The sequence below is a fragment of the Notolabrus celidotus genome, chromosome 2 (assembly GCF_009762535.1).
Source record: "Notolabrus celidotus isolate fNotCel1 chromosome 2, fNotCel1.pri, whole genome shotgun sequence".
Classification (NCBI taxonomy): domain Eukaryota; kingdom Metazoa; phylum Chordata; class Actinopteri; order Labriformes; family Labridae; genus Notolabrus; species Notolabrus celidotus.
Genome location: NC_048273.1, coordinates 11,483,245 through 11,499,699, shown reverse-complemented (window position 1 = coordinate 11,499,699; position 16,455 = coordinate 11,483,245). Strand labels below are relative to the sequence as shown.

The 16,455-nt window shown below is 39.1% G+C and overlaps 1 protein-coding gene across 1 annotated transcript in view; it reads right to left on the bottom strand.

The window, feature by feature from the left end:
* Positions 1-7,831, bottom strand: part of arhgap39 (Rho GTPase activating protein 39) — a 118,484-nt gene extending 110,653 nt beyond the window's left edge. Inside the window, exon 1 of the mRNA XM_034706997.1 lies at positions 7,723-7,831. Within this exon, the coding sequence (XP_034562888.1) occupies positions 7,723-7,733 (11 nt within the window). The 5' untranslated portion in view covers positions 7,734-7,831. The remainder of the gene's footprint in view (positions 1-7,722) is intronic.
* Positions 7,832-16,455: the final 8,624 nt, after the last annotated feature.

The following is a 16,455-nucleotide window of genomic DNA, read 5'->3' as shown; positions in this document are numbered from 1 at the left end:
AGATAGCTTTACATACATACATACATGTGACATGCATGCATACAGACAGATCACAGTCAGCACATGGTTAGCAAACGAGCTAATATCAAAGACGACAAAGGGATGAGATCAGATCATATTCATTAAAGCTGAGACCTTCACCGGCCAACCAGTCACAGTCCTTCCCTATACAACCTTCTATACATCGCTGGGAAACATTGACGTGTCTCCCAGAGGCTGCTTCTTCTTCTTCTTCTTCTTCTTCCTGCCACCGTCTCTTGATTAAATGGATGAAAAATTAATAGCTCAGACTGCAGACTGCCGTGTACATGCTGCTGTCCTTTAAAGCCACAACATCAATAGGAGCTGAGCGGTTTGTTGATACTTTCATGTGGGTAGTAAGGGACGGGCTGTGGGACAAAGATGGAGCCCATGAGAGAAAAACAAAACAACCCTGAGGTCTATATCAACGTTTTAATAAGCCAACAGCCGGGTGCTCACTGACTCTTTTTCTACAGCACACACACAAGAGGCAGGGTGCTCACTGCCTCGACAAACACATACACAGCAAGCAGATGTGCTGGATTAGACGACGGAGGAAGAAGTGAGCCAGTTAAAATGACTGATGAACAATGACACAAGTTTTTTTTAGTCGATCAGCACAAATATAAATGTGCCTTGCGCTAAAAAAGTTGGGCGATCCAGCTCATAATGGGAGTATGTATGTGAATGTAAATGAAACACTGTAATTATCCCAGCTTAACCAACTGACTGCTTGGTCTCAGCCTGCAAATGTCTGCAAATAAGGGTGTTTGGCAGATCTCCTCTCAAAAATGGCCTTCCTGCTATGATTTGTTGTTTCAGCTTCTGTCTGACATATTATAAAGCTCAGCCTCGGGACAGACAGACAATGCCAAAACAAGTTTCTCATCCCTTTTCTTGGTTAACAGGGTGACAGGTTTCTTCCCATCTAATGTATGTTTTGCTGCCTGAGGAGTGACAGTGACAACACCAGCACTTTTCTGAAAACTTCTGAGGTTTTTAACTTGAAGTGCTCGGAGCAAAAGTCAGGGCACTCTGGCACAGCTCTTCTGGAGCCGTGGAATACAGCGGTGATCACGTACTGTGACAGTGACTTGCTCATTCAAAGCCAATGGAGTTATGTTGTTCTAATTTATTGGACTGCAGTATATAAATACCAGTTGTAAATTGAATGGTCAGCGATCAGATGCAGCTATCCAGATAAAAGTTAAAATGTGAACAGCTCTGCTTAATTTGGCTACAAACAATTCTTGCTGGCCATAAAAAAACAAACTTGCTGGCCTTTGGGGCCACCCCTGAATATATGAAAGTCCTTAAAGGTGACATATCATGCAAAATTGACTTTTTAATGGTTCTTTACCTGAAATATGTTTCCCTGGCATGTCTACAAACCCCCAGAGAATGAAAACAATCCATTTTGTTTTGATTTCTACACCTTTCTGTAAATGTGTGTGAAACGAGCCGTTTCAGACTTCCGTGTTTTTGTTACGTAACAACAATATCCAGTCTGTCACGGAGTCAGAGCTCGGAGCTTGTTCAGCCCATAGACTGTATAAAATAATACTGAATCCCCCCTCGGTTTTTCATTACCTGCACAAATGTGTGCTAACAAGGAGCTTAGGAGGGAGGCATGCTAATTGTAGGCTGTCTTAATAAACACAAAGGTCGGTTTTACTCCCCACGAAACAGATTTGAAGATCTAGTGGATGATTTTTATTTATCATGGATAAGTGCTAGCGCTAGTTAGCATAGCTACATAGCTACATGTCGTAGCTGTAGCTGTGTACCAAGACACACGTCGACATACTGATAAATAAAACAACAAGAAACACTAAATCTGTGACCAATCCTTCAGAAAGGTCCTGCTACAGGCGCCTCTCCGTCAGGATCAGATTCTGGATCAGATTCAGAGGGTTGAAGTAACGCGATCTCTGAGCAGCCGTGTATATTCAGCCAACATGTAAACATTAGATCAACGTGCAGGAGAGCCGAGGCACATGCACTTCCGGAGGGGGCGTGGTCAGAGGGAAAACAGAGTGTTCTGAGGAGGACTGAAGAAGAGGGCTTTTCAGGCATGCCAAAATCTGATTTCAAAGTGTATTTTTGAGCAGAAACTTTAAAGACATGTTTTGGGGACCTCTTAGACCAATATATACTGATGAAAAAAGCGTGATATGTCACCTTTAAATTAGGGCTGGGCGATAATTCAATAACGATAATTATCGTGATATAATTTTTCTCAAAATAGATAAAACAAATGTTCGATACAAATTTAAAATATATCTAAACGCCTGTAATCCATAAAAACCTTAAAAGGGAGTGCACTACTCCCAACAATACTCTATAAACTGATACAGTGTACAATGTGATGTATCTTTGTTTTCAATTTAAATCAAAATATGTAAATTACCTCAACCTGAGAAAAATAAGAATCTACAAAGTAAAACTTCACAAAAATCTTGTATTACACAAAAGAAAGTGCTAACAGGAAGTTAGCACCGTCGAAAATAATGGGTTCAACAGACTTAACAGAGAACTAAATCCAGGTACAAGCTAACACGAAACGAAATATGGATTTTATATTTATTGTGATAACTATATCGACTGATATGAAAATTGTTATCGCGATAACATCATTTTCAATATCGCCCAGCTCTACCTTGAATATACAAATGACACTGTCATTATGTCAAGTTATTATTTTTAAATACCAGTGGTAAATTGAATGGTCAGAGATCAGATTAAGCTGACCAGATAAATGTTAAATTGTAAACAGCTCTGCTTAATTTGGCTATCAACAATTCTTGCTGGCCACCAAAAGCCCAACTTGCTGGCCTTTGGGGCCACCCTTTAATATATGAATGTCCTTGGTGACACTTTCATTTGTCATGTCATTATTTTTTTTACCTCAGCAAGAGTGTGTCATTAAGAGTCTCAAGCTTTTACAATGTTTTTTTCAATATGTTAAAAAATAATGAATACAAAATTCTTTATGGTAGCTTTTATAACACCCCACATTATAATGCATCTTTAGGAAGAGAAATAACACACTGAAGCTTATGGCACTATGATAATGCCCTGATGGCTGAGTGTATTGATTTTAGGATACTGAAAGTGAGTGTACTGAAATGGACTGTGGATTATTGAAATGCAGTGGGAACATTTTATGCAACATTGAGGTGCTACAAAAAAAAGGTTGTGAGGCGTGCCATCAGCCTGCAGGCTGCACTTTGATAAACTGTGATCTGATTTATCCAGCTAGGATCACATGGTGGAAGGGATCAATGAGTGAGTTTGCTTCGTGACACAGCACAAATGTAAAAGTTCTCTATAACTAACATATATGCCTGATAAATATTTCTACATTTCTACATTTCCTTTGGTCTACCTTTATGGAACTTTCCATTGACTCTCTGTAACAGCAGGAATATCAGGTGTGACGATTTATTATAGGGCTTAAGGGGAGATCAACATTGATTTTTTTTGGCCAGAGCTAACCTCAAATATAGATAGACACACACAGCCATACACACCCCGTCACGCAGCTACCAGAACACCGGGCCCCTTTATGTCGCCCAGCAGTAACGGACGTGACTATATGTGACACATATGGCAGCAGCTTGGTGGCTCGAGCCCAGCAATATGAATATTTCAACCACGTGCTGCTGGTACAACACATAAGCTCAGTGCCCCACCCTGCTGCTGGGATCAAATGTCAAGCTGGCAGCCAGACATGGAGACGACATGCAGTGAGAAGCCAGCATGTGTGCACTGATACATTGAGTATGTCAACAACATTCTTCGGGATGATCTCAAGTTGAACGTTGGACATAAAGGAGGATTGGTTTAAAAAACATCAGCTGTGTTTTACCTCCGATGTTGCTCTATTCACTGACAGAAGTACTTCTTTCTCTTCTGAATACATAGCCAAAATATTTCCAAGGCAACCACCAAGTGTAAAGAGAATTCCTATTAACAGCTTGTTTTAGGAGCTATTAATTAGTGGCCTTGTTCAACAACCATGCTGGGAGGAAAAAGAAAAAGTGCACATAATTGCTCCACTTACAGTAGCTCAACAGACTGGAATGCATTGCACTACAACACATGCTGAGATCTGAGTTGAAACAGCAGCTGCAATCAGACATACATTAACCAACGCAGCCTATTGATATCCAACTTCAAACTTTACATTTACTGAACACCGTGGAAAGGGATTCTGCAACTAAAAGGACACTTAAATTAACGCTTTTGAGTAAAAGTGATGTCATTGCTGTAAAAAACTGTGGCACTTTGAGTTAGTTAGCTGAAGAATTAACTATTTTTCTGTTGCTTATCACAAATCAAAGGTATAAAGAAGAGCACAGAGAAGAAAACAGAGAAGAAAACATAGCAGCCCCGTTGGCACACACTGTTGGTAGAAACATGCTCTCCACCTTGATATTTTGGCTAATGTCCACATCTTCCAGTTTCTTTTGTTAAATGAAGCACAAAAAGCTCAACATCACTGCTGCAGTTTGAAGACTCAATTGATGACGAATTAATGAAAGAACACAAAGTTCACTTTTCGACTGCAAAACTGATTTATTTTGTATTTTTGCATCACAAATACGGCTTCAGGCCAAGCATCTAAAGCGCCTGTTCTTAATTGCATGGTGGTGGTCAATAAGGGCGTGTCCTAGGGCTGGGCGATAAAACAATAACAATAATTATCGGGATATTATTTTTCTCAATATAAATAAAACAAATGTACGATAAAGTGTTGATATATTTAAACTTTTAATTACACCCCACAACCACTGGAAAGGGAGGCCCCACTAGTGTGTCTTAAACACTAGTTCCCACTCACAATAACCCTCCTGTTACCCTCAAATGTACAAACATCTTTTATCCTTGGGGTCAATTTGACCCCAGCAATTTAAACCTCCAGAAACTGATTGTTACCAAGGTTTATGTGTCAGGGACTTTATGTTTCTTTGTTGACTACCCAAATAGCCCTTAAAATATATTTCAAGCATAAACATAATTTAAAGCATTTAGAAGGACTTCATTTGTAAAGCCGAACATCAAACTGCTGTGAGTCTGTCATGCTCTCGTCGACCATGCCTTGTTTCTATGTTATCAAAACGTATGACACAGGACACATCATTGAATGTCTTTGTAGACATGGTGTGTTATAGTGACCTAAATATCATCCAAAACAACCAAAACAAATGTGTGTAAAATGTTGATATTTCTTATGTTATATACAGCTAAAACAGCCTGGGGTCAAATTGACCCCAAGGAACACCGTTGCGCAATTTTCTTTTTTCAGGAAATTGGAAAATATCAACATTTTAATTTGATGTTTTCCAAGTTTTCCACATTAAATTAATAGAAGTCATGGAATATGAAGCCAAAAAAATTATGTTAGTCATTAATTTAGAGACGTTAAACATTTAATGGAGTCCAATTGACTCCAAGGATAATAGGAGGGTTAAACAGAAGAAGAAGTCGGCATGGAACAGCCAATCTTGTCGCAGGGTAAGAGGTAGACAGGCTTTAAGACGTTTGGAGCGGAATGTAAACACAGCTTAAACGAGCAACACTGAAGAAAACACAAACCTACCTTCCTAGATTGAAGACATGCTCGACAAGAAATGCCACTAAACTTCATTAGTGAAAATATTTTGGGTATTTATTAGACTATTAAATCCCAGATACAAGCTGACAACCCGTCTGGTTTCTTTAACTTTCACTCAGGGGAAAAAAATCTGCCTTTCAAATGATATGAAATAATTATCTGATATTATTGTGAAAATTATTGACATCGACTGATATGAAAAATGTTATCATGATAAGATATTTTGGTGGGAACCAGCGTTTAAGACACACTAGCGCCCCCTAGTCACGATAATCATCGGTATCGTTTTATCGCCCAGCCCTATACACAAGTATCTCAACTTAATCCAAATAAAAACACCTCAAATCTTTAATTAACATCAGGAACTTTCTGACAGCTATGAGGCACCATCTTTGGTCAATACAACCTTTTATACTATCTTCATTTAAAACATCAGCACAGTTACACTGAAGCTGCTTTTTCTGGGTGTAACCAATACATGGCTCTGTTAATAAAGTGAAAACAGGCTGCTGTTATGATCCTCCTTAATGATACAGTGCATTAATAGTTCAATATTTTCATCTTATCCACAACAAACACTCGCCGAAAATATCCTCACCCTGTCTCCGATATCTGATCACAAGACAAAACGATTTCTCATCAGTGGTGAGGGAGCTGCGCCTCTGATTCGTGCGATAAGACTCTGACAAACATGCAGGGATTTGTATAATGCTCCAGAGCCCACAGGGCAGACCAGCACAAGTGATTTACATGAGGCCAGATGACCCATGCAACACAAATTTAACAGCCATCAATTATTAACCCGGCCTTATGAGCTTGCATGCTGCAGGGGGGGAAACTGCCATTGTCTGTGGTAAAGATGCAGCAGCAGTATACACCCTCACTTTAATGACTGGGGGCTGCAGGAGCCTCTGGTGAGGAGGGCCCACTGAGGATAAAGGGAGGGGTCCACAAAAATGTAAAGGGTAAAGTTTGTTTCCTGCTGAACAAGTTGTTTTCCATAAGATATAGGTTTGTGAGTGACCTTTTATAAAGCTGTAAAGCCAACCCCACATTCAAACTCCAGCTGTTTTGATTGTGTGCTTGAGCTGCAGCGACTGTACATGTCGGCTACAAGAGATAGAAAACTGTTCAGCATATTTAATGCATGCTCTTGAATACAAAATTGGATCTCATTCATTGGTTCTTCAACTCTCTCCACCAGTGAGACAGAAAATGTGACTTCTTTCATTGGCTCCTTCTGCTATTCACTAGTGAGAATGTGGGGGGAAAAGTGAAGGACAGTTCTACAGACATTTCATGCTGCTACTTTCCTTCTTTTTGCATACTAGATCCCTGTGGAATCTGCCACAGGACACGACTGAGTCAAACATGGTTGTGCGTAAATTGTTGGTAAATATGTGAATTTGCCAAAAGCAAGTCCAGAGGAAATTAAGAGGGGCATTTTTTAACATAGAGCCACTCATGAGGCACGAAGGTTGAATAAAAGGATGAGAGAAAGGTAATAGGATGGTGCCACGCTTCTCCATTTCCAGCGCCTCTTCTCATGGGAGGCGCCTCCATCCATCATGAGGATGCTGCGAGGGAGGATTTGGATAACCTGGCTAGCCAAGCATCAACCCACACTGATAATGGGTCCATATAGGTGGGTGTGCTGCTAGCATTCAGCTACAGGAGAGGGTTAGCTGCATTCCAGCAAAGGGACGGCAATGTAGACCGACAGGTGCAACAGCAGCAGCAGCAGCATCATCATCATCATCATCATCACCATCCAGCCGTCCACAGCCTCATTCATGCGATCCTTCCACCTTGAAATTTCACCCGCGAAACAAACTCAAACCAAACACCAAGCACACAGAAAGCAGGGGAAATAACACGCCTGGATTAACGGGGATGTTTTCCCATTATAAGTCGTTTTATATCCTGCAAGAGAATGAGTGGAGAGCTAGCTTCAGCACAGCGACCAGACGCACCGCTGTTAGCCTGGTCGCTGTGCTGGCAGCCTCCCTCTGCTCTCGGATGAGGGGTCGAATAAAACAAGAGGGGGAGGAAAAACACACAGCTCGTGTTGTTGGACTCACCTCTCTGCCATTTTCCCGACAGGTCTTAAAATCCGTTTAGAATAAATCCCACAGCGTCTCCCATGTTGCCGAAATTGCGTTCGCCGCAGTCAACGAGTCACTCCTTCTAGACCGGAGTCAAGCTCTCATCAATAACACGAGCTACTTCCGGTCTCATCCTTCACAATAAAAGCCTCAGCACGTTGTGTCTACACCAAGAGGCAACCTCATTGAAAAGGTTCTATTTCACTTTTTATACTTTCATTTTCACAATGATTGGAACAGCAGTCTAATGGCTGAATTCCACAGGATCCATGTTCGGTCCGCGTCCGATCTGTCACTGCAGTGGATCTATTTTGGTAAATGTGTTAACTTCCACTGGATCTGCTCCATTGCGTTCTGGCCATGTCTCTGATCCAGCACGCTGGAGCCCTAAGATCAGATAAGCAAGACTTGGGCTGTTTTCGAAACGGCTTGCTACATACTACCAAGCGGCAACCTCCGGTCTCAAACGATGAAGCTCATGCAGAAGTGTTATAAACTGCAATACATCGAAAATCCGCTCGAGGCTGGCTGCAGAAACACCAGAAACCACATAGACATGAATGGGAAAAAGACGATCTTTGCAGCATTAATAAACATGTTTACAGCCTGGTTCAAAAAACGTCTTGGTTCTACGAAGCTAATCTCTCTATCAGCACACACTGTACGGGGGTGAATTTTTTTCTAACATGACGGTTCAGAAGATATTAAGATTTCGAGTTTTTGCCCAAATAAGGACATGACTGACGTGACTCCTGGTCGGGAACACATAGCTGTTGGCTAGGAGGCTCACACTACGTCACACTCTGCCTGGTTGAGTTCTGCATTTCCAATATGGCTGCCGCCTTTGATTGGCTTCAAAACAGGGCTCAGGAACAGATGGGTGATGTCACGGATACTACATCAGTATTTCATACAGTCTATGGTCTACACTGGAAAAAAGGAGCCTCCCAAGAATATAGAATGAAACGTGGTGTATAGATCAGGTTAGTTAGGCTGGTAGAGTTTGCGAAACAAACTGGCTATCACTAAGCATCAATGAAATCTGGCATACATGGCCTGTCATAGCCAGTGATACACCAAATTGATAGTTGAAAAGGTGCTATGATAAGATGGCTATACTGAGTTTAGTTCGTTTATCTACATTTGAAAAAATATATAAAATTAGGGACAACTCAAACCCAAAAAGGAATTGTCGGCCTATAAAATGTCCTCTAATCTGAACATTTTATTTAAAAATGCACAGCAATTTTTGTTGGTTTTATCTTCACAGTAGGCTGTGTAAGATAAAGATAAGATGAAAGTTCCGTCGGCAGTAGCACTTTAATCCTCTCCTGTTGCTAGGACATAGAAAACTGCAAACTTAAGTGGAGTGTAAATGTTAAAAACTTGCATTTAATTCTGAAGTTAATATTCAATGGCTTCCTGTATTGGTGTTGCTAATTTAAACTACTTTAAAGGGGGGGAACAAGCAGTGCTCTCTCAAGTGGTGATGCTTTCATGTTCAATTAAAGGCACTATCTGCAATGCTTGTGAGTAATATCTATTTATATGAAAATATTATAGTTATAATTGTAATATTTATTTCATTCTCAAGGTTAAAGAGATAAAATAGAGAGAGATGATAGCATTGCACCTCGCAGTATTTAGCTAGTTACAGCAACAAGGAAAAACTTCCTATTAACAGGCAGAAACCTCGAGCAGAACCAGGCTTGTGTTAGACAGCTATCTGCCTCGACCAAATTATGAATTCTGGCATCATATCCAAGGGAATGCAAGCACAGCAAAATGTATTTTCATATCATTTTAAAGAAACCTGCAAAAAGAAACCTTTTTACCGCAAAAGAACTGCTTGTTTGTGCATGCAACATCCAATCAGTGAGGATTTCCGTGGAGTGTGGACTGTTTACTGTGCTACACTGGCCCTGATACACTCTTTCGCTGCCCAGTTTTACGATGTTCTATCCCAGGTTCCCCACGAATACCTGTGCACAGTGGCGGAGCCAGGGGGTCTGAAAACTGATTGTCCACCCCTGTGGCCACCCTGAAATTCTTAAACATGATTGGCTATTTGCCATGTCAGATGCATTACTTATATTCAAACCAGCTATTGCATTTCAGCAAGCTGCATAGACAGTAGTTTCTGTGGATTTGAATATTATTTTTGTTGATGCTTTGACTTTGGACAATCATCTTCATTTTGAGTCCTTACAGAGTTCAGTTCAGCAGATTTAAATGTTGACACTCTATCGAGTTACATTTTTAATGTTAACATTAGAAATCTATAAAAATGTACCATTTGTAAGAGTAGATGTGATTATTGAAAGTAACCTTCCTAGGTTTGGGGTAAGCCCCAAATGTTTTCCATGCCTGGCCAACCCTTCAACAGTCAGTGCCCCAGTTTGGCCACCCAAGTCAAAACCGTGTGGATCCGCCACTGCCTGTGCAGCCACCTGATGTTTTATTCATTTATAGGGTTACCTTTGATATCTTGAATCAGTCCACTTCTGATTCTAAAGACAGCTGTGTGGCTTGGGCAGGTAGACATTAATGAAGGACCCACGCTGTAGGATGCATACATCTCTTCCTGGTTGGATAACATGGCCAATTGTTTTGGTCACAATGGACTGCCTTTGTGTTGGCGCCAGAAATTGGAGCAGTCATTCCACTGCTGATGTCAAATTCACAGTGAATATGAGCTGCCCACTGGGAGAAGCCATTCAAGGGGAAATATATAGCAGATGCAGGACAAGGTTGGACTGATTGAGTCTTGGGCATATAACAGATTTCTATAAAAGGTTTTTCATGCGCACTGTGTGACAGACATTTTCAGTTCCTCGCTTACAAAGAAGTGTTCCATAGATTCCCCCTTTAGGAAAACAAAGGAACCAATTCCCCTCCTGCTGCCAATCCAGCTGTACACCTGGAGTGCATCCACTCATCAAGCCTCTGCAGAACCTCAACACTTCAGTCTTGAACAGATTATTCAGGCAGCTAATTTTCAGCGCTACCTTTCTGTTTTGTTTGTATCCTTTTTAAGTCATTGTCTACCTGTTATCTAGGTCCACTCTCTGTCTGTGAACTCTCGCTGTCTGCCTCTCTGAGCACCTTGTCTGGCCTTCTTCTGTCAGCCTCCTGCGCTCCACCAAACAGGTTCTGATCTGTATTTTCCATCACATCTCTATATTTATATATCTCACTGAAATACCACAAACCATGATCTAAGTCTGTCTTTTGAGTCAAGAATTCACAAAACCTAACATTTACAACCACATTTTAGAGGTGTAAATTTGAAGAAGCATCTCCACTGCTACATTTATCAGTTATACATTCCATCAGCCTCAATTTCATCAAGCTGTTATGGTTAAATTAATGAGAAATAGCTCCACCTATCAGATGCAATCTTGATGGGGGATTGATACAGGGAGTTTTTTTTGTTTTGTTTGGATGATCTAGATTAACGCAACACTTCCGACTAAATAATTGATGAAGTGAGGTGACAGCATGATTAAGTGCAGTACATGTGTTGATGATACCACCCAGCTTCACAGCCCTCATCAACACAGCAGGTACCCTTCCATTTAGGCCCACAGAGTGAGCGCTGTGGTGTTGTCTGGATCCCTGATATTGTTTATCTCCTTTTAAAATCTGAAAAGAGATGATATCCAACATTTCCTGATGTTTTACTCATTTTTCATCTTCACCACACAGTACACGTGACCTTGTTTTAAGTTTAATTACCATCCACAAGCTCAGGGCACAATTCCCTGTTGTGTGTTATGTGTGTCCTGTAGTGTTAATATTTAGTTACCTAACTTTTTGACTTTGAACAAAACCCCACTAGAGTTTCCACACACCAGGCCTATTCCTATACCCACACACTGTTATGCATCCATTATATATATATTATATATATGACATAGAGCTGGCTCAGGCTTTGACCAGCTCTTAGGTATGCCTGACACACTGACACACTGGGATCCTATCTCATCCCCCTCCCCCAAACCCCCAATCCCTGTCCCATTGAAAGTTACTAACCATAGACCTCTCTGGAGTCCCTGAGCTCCCTTGTCTCGTGGGTTCCTCTGAGTCACTGCCGTAGACGTCCTGCTGCAGTGGACGTTCCAGACTCCAGCTGTTATGGACATGCTGGACTCAAGCAGCAACAACTACTACTACTAATACTACCATCCATCTCATCACTGTCATCGCTCTCTCTCTCTATCTTATTCTCCTCTATTCTTCTTTCCAACCCAACTTGGTTGAGGCAGATGTCTGTCTAACATGAGTCTGGTTCTGCTCGAGGTTTCTGCCTGTTGAAAGGAAGTTTTTCCTTGCCGCTGTAACTAGCTAATTACTGCAAGGTGCAATGCTCATGGTGGATTAAGATGAGATAAGATTGAGTCCTGTCAGTAAGAGGGGACTGTATCTATCCTGTCTTGAAGTTGGGTCTTTGTTAATAATTTAACATAGAGTACGGTCTAGACCGCCAATCTTTTTAAAAGCGTCTTGATGTAATGTTTGTTGTGATTTGGTGCTATAAAAATAAAGGTTGATTGATTGATTGAATGTCAGATGTTTATTTCACCCACACTTTCTCATTCTATGAAGTTCTTTCAGTAAAATAGCAACAATCTGGGGTGGGTCTACTAAGCATAATTGTGCTTTTTGATCTCAAGATAAATGCATACGACACCAAGGTTTTTGTTTCTTTTAGTCATTCTTTATCAACTTTTACTACTGCCAGAACTTAACTTATTCAACATCCCCCATTTGAGCTATAGAGCTAATGTTTGCTGGCTTGATCTCTCCAAAGGATTTAATGTCAGGGTTTATATTTCTAGTGGTACTACTAAAATACATTTTATTTACATTGAGAACATTGAGACCTTAATAAATGTACCTCTACATATATGTACTGGTAGACAAAAGTACAAATAACTGAAAAGTTATTAGTAGAGAGTTTTAATTCCACGTGGGGATATGTGATGTGTTCTGTTGCCATGAGGTCTCTCAGACCTGAAGCACAGACTCTGGCGCCACTAAGTGGTCACAACAGGTACTACTATCTTAAAATGTCTTGGAGCATCAGGATTATTCGCTGTGTTAACTTTTCTACATTCATGTCATAGTTATTTTTGCAGACTCATTTTCATGTTACATGTATAAACTAGATAAAATGAACTCCATCTTTAACATATAGGACTTTAAATACTGGTAGAATCAGTAATTAGCTGAAAACCTAGTTGAAAAATATAGATCATTTTATCTCTGAGAGGTTGTTAATTTGACAAAAAGTCTTGTAACTGTAAGTGTGACTTGTAACTAATTTGCTCAAGATATAAACAGCATTGTTTTTTTTGGTGTTTTCAATTTAACATTGCTATTTTTACTGTAGTAAACCATTGGAGTGCAGAAGACTAGCAACCTACCTGCTAGATAAGTCATGCTTTTTTGAATATCCGATATGATCATTCAGTTCTTATCATTTTTTGTTTCTGAGCTAAGATAAGATAAGATAAGATACTCCTTTATTCGTCCCACAACGGGGAAATTCATGGAGTTACAGCAGCAAACAAAAAGGTATACAGTACAAGAATTTCAACAAGAATATATATAAAAAAAGAAATGTTCATCATGTCAGCTATGATGTGAAAGTGTGTAGGTGGTGAGATGTGACTATTATTTATCCATTAAGTTACTTTTTTTAAACAAATAATATATTTTTGGTTTGGTAATTATAATTAATTTAGTATATAAGCTTATATTTTAAAAAGTTATGAAACAAGAGTGTAGAGTTTAAATAAACCATGTGAATGACAATGTAGGGCACTTTTTATTGTAAAGCTCCTGTGAGGAACTTTCAGTTAGTGTTGATTTTGGCACCCCCCTGTGGACAAACCTGTCTTTGCTGATTTCATCCTGTCCATGTGTAAAAAGTGTTTATATTACACTGAAATGTCATCCTGCTTTCTGTTAATAGTTGGATGTATCGCTTTTTAAGAACCTTTGCTTTAAAACATGCTAACAAATGACACCTACCCCTTGCCATGGTTTCAGACATGAAAAATAACCATAGAGAATTAGTCACTCTTCTTGTTAATGGTCTTCTCTTCTTTTTTAGGTCATAAAGTAACATCCATATTAATTTCAGTCTGTTTCATAACCAGTTAAAAAACTCACAGAGGCTTTAATGAATGGCTTTCAAACTTGGTGGTGATTTTAATCAAGTGAATAAAATATAAGAAACAACATGAAAGTAGTAATTTGTCCTGTATGATGTATGGGGAATTGATGTTGGTGTTGAGTAGATAAAACATTGTTAAAAATTATATAGAGAGTACCTTGTGATACTCACACCTCAGCAATGTTAAAGAAAAGTTTTTCGATGACGATTTTATCCAGCTTATAATTCAATAAGCAGATGGATGGTAAATGGATTTTTTATATAGTTCTTACATTTGTGACCTTGTCACCTTGGTGAGCTGTCCATTAAAGCGATGGTATATTTACATAAACAGCATAACTCATCTTCTATTCAAATTAATTGTCAACTGTGTTTAATTTACATATGATTTATTTCCTAATTATGTAACAACTTTCAATTTGCAGAATACAAAATTACTTAATTGCAAATCTCTTATATCAACAATGTTTTAGTTATTCCAAGCATAAAGTAAAGTACGTACACTAAGTTAGCAAGGGGCATCTCAAAGTTTCACAGAAAAGTTTATTTTTAGTCTTTTATTTATTTGAAGAGAATAAATAGCCCAAAAAAGGCAATACAAGTCCAAGATACTTGTCTTTGTGGTGCATCAACAATATAGAGCAGATTAGATTAGATGTTTTGGATGTACTTTATTGATCACCCATTGTTCCAGCAGCTTATAATGCGGGACATGAGAATACAACAACGTACTTACATATTTCAAAAGATAAAATATAATAATAATAATAATAATAATAATAATAATAATAATAATAATAATGATAAAAGGGGATATAAAATATGATCAAATAAAAATATAGCAAAACTAAAAGATATATACACTTTGAACACTTCTACACTTCTATCTTATGAATCTATAGTAAGGTAACTTATTGCACGGATAAAGTTGCCCCAGGTTTCTATGAGCACACACAATATGAAAAACACACTCTAAGCGATTCAAACATTCAAACAATGTTTACAATCAGTTAGAGGGTTTGAATCATAGATATTGACCCAGGAAGACAGATACATAGTGCAAGGTCACAAAGTAGCTGCCATGCAGTGAAATGAAAGATGACTAACGAGGCATTGCAGTGCTGGTGTTTAACAGTCGGATTGCAGATGGGATGAAGAGAAGAAACAATTTTTTATTCCTTTTTTCAATTTACTGTGATTAAAAATGATCAAAAATCGAACTAAAAGTTAATAAAATATCACAGAAAATAAGCCTATCTGTATCACATCTCGTTATAAATGTCTATATTCAAGATTGATTTGACGTTTACAGGCTGGGTATGTGTTTCCCCGACCTCTATTAGCAAAAAGAGGGCGTTGTCAGATACCCTCCAAGATCTCAATCCAATTTTTATTGTCAACACTGCTGAGATTATCTGTAATGACACAATGCCTGGGACAATACGCTTTGGGCTGCTCCCAGGAAGTAAGTCTACAGTGTTTGCTTAAGTTGTTGAAGAACAGAGGGAACATCTTAAAATCCTGTTCTTCAAACATAGTTCACAAACAAGGCTCACTTGGATTAGGCTTTTCCAATCCTGTTTACTTTTCAATGTATTTCTTTGAAAGCAGCCATTTGTATTCAGTATAAGTGAACAAGGTTTATATTTCTTTCAATCAAGTTCAGTTTTATTTAAAAATAAAGGTAATATGTACAGAGTTGGCATCATGATATGTATTCATGTGATTAACTTTGTGCTGATCATGTGATTGAAGTTTTATTAGGTAGGCCCTCCAGCATGCAGAGGGGGCAATACATTCAGAGACAATAGTAGTGTAAGATTCAGGACTTGGTATTCATTAATTGTGTAAATAAATGTTAACCCATTCGAAAAAAATGTCATGGTGGTGTTAAACAACTTGCCGGTATTTGCAGGGGATGTTACTCTTAGGATGTGAGAAAATAAGAGGGCCCTTGCTGCTCATTTATTAAACTGCAGGAGTAGTCACACTTGTTTGAAGTAGACAGGCTACCATTAGTTTGAATGATTGGCTGATTTATATCTTTCTGAACATCAGAAAACAACCACTCTTGTCAAAAATACTAATTCCAAAGGAATCCAGTTAGTGCTGAGCAGTGGTGGACAGTAACAGAGTAAATGTACTTGAGTACTGTACTTAAGTACATTTTTTGAGTATCTGTACTTTACTTGAGTATTCTTTTTAGGGGGAACTTAGTACTTTTACTCCCCTACATTCAGAAGACAATTATTGTACTTTTGACTCCATTACATCTCTATGAATGCTCTTGTTACTCACTACTTCTGCTTTGAGGTCAGCTCATGAATTTCCTTCTCTTTTCTGAAATCTGATCCCTCAGTTGAACGTGGAGCAAACACAGAGCATCACTCAGATCAGGCAGTTCATTTAGTGGTGGTAATAATGGGTATAATTCTCCACCTGAGCACCCATGGCCATGTCTTCAGCCCGTGTTAAAGGTTTGTGAAATCAAGAATGATACGTGTTGTTTGAAATGTTCAGATTCA